This window comes from Triticum aestivum, chromosome 2B (genome assembly GCF_018294505.1).
Source record: "Triticum aestivum cultivar Chinese Spring chromosome 2B, IWGSC CS RefSeq v2.1, whole genome shotgun sequence".
NCBI classification, from domain to species: Eukaryota; Viridiplantae; Streptophyta; class Magnoliopsida; order Poales; family Poaceae; genus Triticum; species Triticum aestivum.
Window position 1 is genome coordinate 244071772 of NC_057798.1, and position 5751 is coordinate 244077522.

The 5751-nt window shown below is 39.9% G+C and overlaps 1 protein-coding gene across 2 annotated transcripts; it reads right to left on the reverse strand.

Annotated features, from left to right (window-relative positions):
* Positions 1–1036: 1036 nt before the first annotated feature.
* LOC123044574 (mitochondrial pyruvate carrier 4) lies at positions 1037–5412 on the reverse strand. Of its 2 annotated transcripts, none has more exons than XM_044467352.1 (6): positions 5278–5412; positions 3813–3937; positions 2159–2257; positions 1991–2043; positions 1409–1482; positions 1037–1319 (listed from the first exon to the last, which is right to left on the reverse strand). In XM_044467352.1, the coding sequence occupies exons 2-6, from the start codon at positions 3865–3867 to the stop codon at positions 1268–1270; spliced, it is 333 nt and encodes a 110-aa protein (XP_044323287.1). In that variant the 5' UTR covers positions 3868–3937; positions 5278–5412; the 3' UTR covers positions 1037–1267. The 2 variants fall into 2 exon arrangements, with proteins under 2 accessions (XP_044323287.1, XP_044323288.1); XM_044467353.1 differs by having other exon boundaries at positions 5027–5280.
* Between the last annotated feature and the right edge of the window lie 339 nt (positions 5413–5751).

Consider the following 5751-nt stretch of genomic DNA (forward strand, 5'->3'; position numbering starts at 1 on the left):
TAGGAGCATGTTTGGCTGCAGAATCAATCTTCAAATTATGTTCTCTTTTCTGATGAACAAAAAAGCATTAAGCAAACCTATTCAAACTCGACAAGATCTCTCTTGTGACGTTCTCATAGTAACCTTCACTCCTTCAGTACTGCTTTGAATGTCGTCCACCAAACCTTTGCAATCCGAAATACTCGTCAGCTTTTGAATGCCCAGATCCGCAGCTATATCGAGAGCCCCGACATACCATGGCTTCTAGAATTGCCTGTCATTTATATCAGGAAACATTGCACATTTATTGTTTATATATCAGGAACATTTTTTAGACATGTTTTACATTTTTCAAATACATGATTAGCATTTATCAAAACTTATACTTTTTGAGGTCTATTTTTTCTTACACACTGTGCATTTTTTATATACATCAGGAACATTTTTTATATACACATTTAATATTTTTCAAATACATCATTAAAATATTTTTCATATATCTGTTTTGGGGTCTACTTTTCCCAAACACATTTTACATTTTTTGCATACTTCAGGAACACTTTTTATATACACGCTTAACATATTTCAAATGCACGATTAACCCTTTTTTTCACACATTGTACAATTTCTCATATACATTAAAACATTTTGTCTATACAGGTCTAACATTTTTCAAATGCGCGATTAACATTTTCCATTTTCATGCACAAAGTGATTTTTCTAATAGATAAGTTTAGAATATTTGGAAATATAAGCAGAGTAAGAAAAGAAAGAAAAACGAATGCAAAAAATAGGAAAAGAAAACAGAAGAAAAAAGCGCTGAAGGACTTTAGTCTGCAACGGGCCGGCCCATAGCGGCGGTTGCTTGACATGAGGCATAGTCACGCCCATAATGTTGCTCACAAAAAAAAAGTCACGCCTGTAAAAACAAACATGGAGCACCATCTCCGCCTCAGGACGCTTCATGCACACCCCGCACCGCGATGGCCCTTGCTCGTGCAGAAGGCGGCAATGGTCTATGTAGCACCGAACGACATGACAGAATACAAGGGATCGATTGATGTATTTGGATGTTTTTTTTTTTTTGCACAGTGCATAAAGCCATAAACAAACATTTGCTTGTTTGTGTAAATTTTCACAATGCTTCTTTCATGGGTGCAACTGAGCGACACAAACCAATTCGGACATGGAAAGAAATGATGGATTCCTGTCTCAGATGAAACGACACATCGCTGCGGCACACTGAATTTGAGGCAGTGGGGCTTTCAGTCGATTAATCCGTTCATCACTATCCTTCCAGCGATGCGGCAACCTCTTTCTCATCTGCAAAGTAGTCTTTCCTGCAAAGAAAATCAACACAAACCGTGGAATCACTTTTCTGAGACATCAAGCAGCAAATGGGAAAACACGAATCAACTTCGTGACAAACCTTATTTTACGGGAAAGCTGATACAAGCCTGTGCCAGCCATTGCAACGTTTACACTGAAAAGGTTCCAGTTTTTCTGGAACATTATAACAATACAAAGGATGAGATGAGCAACGTTAAAATGGAGAATACCACAGAATAAGAAGCAACGTTAAAAATGAGAACACCACAGAATAAGAACAATGGGTGCTCCAACAGAAAAAGGAAACATGCAAAATAAAGAACTCATGTCTCTGATGCCGCCCATTGCTGCTCAGGAATACTTTCAGCACAAGGTAAATAAGAAATCAATATGATAGTTAATAACAAGGAAACTGATTGTCCCTTACTAAGGTCTGGGGTTCAAGGGTACTCAAAAAATGGAACGAGAAGGCTCCGGAATATTAGGCATTTATTCAAAAACAAGCTGAACATTGACAATCAGTCTAGGGAGTAGTTAAAAAAATTATAATATCAGAAGATCAATGCAACAACCAATGTTACAGATTAAATGTACATTCAGATAAGACATAATCCACACCTCCTTAGTGCATAACAGTGAAACCTGATGGTACGTACTGAACAAGCAAGTATCAATGGCTTACCGGTGTAATGACCATGCTGTAGCGTGACCAGATGATTCCAGTGCAAGCAACAGCTGAACAACATACAACAGAAGTAGCATGTGAGCAGTACACAAGAATTACGTAGTAAACAAGTGGGCAATTTGTATGGAACACAAGTGCAGAATTGCCTGGACTACATGGACATACCAACTTGCTGAGGATAGGATATCTTTTCAGGTGGCTTGGCGAAATCGGCAATGTTCGCAATGCTGATACCCCATTTAAATGTTGGAGCCCAAAAATGAACTGCAATGTAGGTATATTGTGTCAGTCTCTTAGGTGCAATAACTTGCTAAATGCACCATGCAATAGATTTTCATGAGATACATTGTTAAATGCACCATCCAACAGATTTCCATTACATTTTAGTGCAAAACCACAAAGTTTGGCATTTGAGTTGGTCCATGATTCACAGTACTGACCAAGAACACATTTACCACAGTACAAACTAGTATAATGTTAAGTTCAATATCGAATAGCCAAGAATGTAGCTCAAGCATGTGAAGACCTTACAAGCAGGAGACCATCTAACTCTCCAAGGTGAAGAAATTGTCTCTTTGGGGCTTGAGAAAACATCAGCCACTATCACTTTAGTCCCTAACTTGTAATCACAAGAACGCAAGATCTTTGCAGGTCTTTCCTTAGTACAAGTTTACCAGGGGGGAATTCAGAAACAAGAGCAAATGAAAAATGTGCAATTGGCAAGAGGATGAAACATTACAGTTCCATGGTTAGCTAAAGGACATCAACTATGTACTCTTTAGGTGCCCCATCGCTAAGTTTGTTTGGAGCTGTATGAGAGATGGATTGTGGTATGGAACATGGCAGGGAGTTCCACCCTCCCTGTTGCACTTTGTGAGGGACATATTCAAATCAAGATATGGACCTTGCTAAAAATATCTAGCCCTAGCCACTATGGCTAATCAGAACACAACGGAATCTGAGGAATAAGTTCTTGGCTAACTCGCTGATGCATCATAATAATATTTTACTTCCACGCAGCAATGTAGGTGCCTACTTCAGTGAAGGTAAGGAGAAGGTGAAACTGGCTAGTATCAGATTCAAATGGGTCATCAGAGAATTGCATCATGAAGCACAGTTGGTGTCTGCAGGAAGGATCTGAAAAATTGCCGCCTCTAGGTTCATTTTGTTTTCAGGTTTTATCTGTGATGTCATCAATATGGCTATTATTCTCGCTGACTTTTTTTCTTCTAGTCATTTTTCAATACAAGGAAGTCATCATCCCGGTCCCATTTAATGAAAAGCAGAGTAACATATAGTAGTTCTGCATTCAAGGGATGTCACAAACCTGGCAAGCCCAACACAAATCAAACTGCACAAGGGAAAAAGCTAAAAGGAGAAAAAAAATTCAAAACGCTCATCGACAGGCAGAATAAGCCAACATTGGCCTTTTAAAGCAACCAATTCAGAACCAGAAAAGGCAACCGTTCTTAGGACAACTGATTTCTCCTAATATTTATGTTGGTCATTCCAAAAGGGGTATCTGGTCGACAAAGCTGGCTGCCTGGTTGCTACTTTTCCATTACTGTTTTGAACTGAACAAAGAATCCCCAACATCACTCTCCTCCTAAATTCTTTAGTCTGGCAATTGGCTATCACTCCTAAGCAATGCTGGTAAGCATCCTACTGTATAAAAAGAAAATGTGCATGCTATCTTGATGTCCATGAAAATCATTACAGAGTGTCTTGGTGCATACAATATCTAAAATAAAGGTGGCAATTGACAAACAAAACAGAAATAACAACTAGAAACTTAAAGGGGGGTTATAATATCACTAACTGGTTTTGGGGCCAGCAGGATGGTTCCAAAAAGCTTGAAGCTTTGAAGAAGCCATTGAAACTAACACGGGCTTCCTGTTTTTTCACACGACCTTGTTTCACTCACTTATTTGCTTTCCCGTGCCCCTACAAGCAAACATAAAATCATATCTGTAAATCTTTGGCATAATACAAGAGTAAAACTCAGTCAGAATATGCCTGTGCAGCAGTTTGGATATTGCCGGGATAATTTTTTTACTCAAGGAGTCAAGTTCATGCAATATAAGAACCAAGGAAAAAAACATAGCAAAAACATGATAGCCAATAATCTGCATCAACAGTGGACATAGCCAATAAACTCTCTACATACATTCATGCTTACATAGTAAAACCTTATCATAGTGATTTGTGCCGTTGGCTATAACGCAAACTTGATAGGCTATGCAAGGGTCCATTTGCCTCCGCAGAGGAAATAAACATAGAGACGCATTTGGCCCTGCTCCTACTCATATGTTGAGCTGCTGCCAAACTAGAGATGGAGGTAGCTTAGGAACTGTTAGTCTGTCAAGTTTGCTTTTAAATTAGGAAGAAACAACGCAAATTCTCCTTACATTCCTTGAGCTAGGACTTATCTGTACTTATCACTAAACTTTAATTCGGTATCATGTAGAATTGCCTCTATCTATAAAATATGTGGCATCCTGGTCATAATATGAATGTTCATACCGTACACCGAGTCACAACTTTCAATGGAAGAGAATAACTTACTACTCCTACATATGAATCTCAGGAATGAAAAAAAAAACACAATGGTATTCAATATTGAGTATACAACAGTATGCCAAATTGAAGAGCATGTCGCAAGATGAATAGCATTCATGAAATATGCTTTGAATGTCATTCATAATTCTATCTTCTCAATCAACAGTTCCTTCTACAAGAGTATTGAACTAGCATACCAATCCGTTTAATCAATTCAGAATACCTACCACCCACAGTATGGATGTTCTCTAAATAGAACAACCGTGGACAGAACTACATCTAACGCGCCAAACGTACAAAAAAAAGTGAAATTATAGCCTCTAATTCCCCGTATTGTCCACTATCTGTTGACATAAGCATCCTGTGCGATATGAACACATGATACAATTATCGCGCCGAGGATGCAGAAAGCCGAGGAGGGTCCAGGCCGGTGGCTGCAGAATCAGGGCTAGGGGGAAGGGAACCTTGACGGACCAGCAGAGAGCGCCCTCGCGGTCGCCGGTGGTCCGCACTGGGCCGGAGTCCTTGTCGCCGTTCCGGACCTATCGTACATCCTCTCTCCTTTGCTTCGATCCTACTCGATACAGGCGAAGGCGAATGGGCATCCATGGTCAAACTTAAATCGTGGTCGTGGGTCGCATCTCCCCCAAGACCAAGAGAACCATCAGATTAGCTACATGTCCTGTTGAGTGTAGACAGCGGGAGGAGGGTTAGAAATCGGTCACCTGAGACGGCCGCCGCCGGTCGCCGGAGCCGAAGAAGCCGATGAGAAGAGGGGATGGGATGGTAGATATGATTCAGGTGAGGTGTCTCTTTCGGGAAACCCTATATGACGCACAGGCGATCGACCCAGCGTTCGGGGCGTGGGCCGGTCTGTTTAGAGATTTATTTCAGAGATCCCGTTTTTGGAACCTTCCTGAACCGGGTTTTTTTTTTCGATTTTTCATTTTTTTCCTTTCCTTTTTCGTTTTTCTCTTTTATTTTTGACATTTCTTTTTTATTTACCAGCAAAAGGCCCATGCGCTGCAACGGGAGAAAAAAATACCACATGCTCTTAATTTACAAAAAATGTCCTATGATCTGAGAATTTGTAGCTACCCCTCCGTCCCATAATGTAGGATGTTTTTTGACATTAGTGTAGTGTCAAAAAAACATCCTATATTATGAGACGGAGGGAGTATTTCAAAAATACATAAAAA

Bases quoted from the DNA above. Each gene is read 5' to 3' on its own strand.
- LOC123044574 (XM_044467352.1), bottom strand. From the start codon at position 3,867: ATGGCTTCTTCAAAGCTTCAAGCTTTTTGGAACCATCCTGCTGGCCCC. The intron at 2,044-2,158 runs GTATGTCCATGT...TATGTTGTTCAG, and splicing joins ATCCTATCCTCAGCAAGTTG to CTGTTGCTTGCACTGGAATC. The intron at 1,483-1,990 runs GTAAGCCATTGA...ATAATGTTCCAG, and splicing joins ACAGCATGGTCATTACACCG to AAAAACTGGAACCTTTTCAG.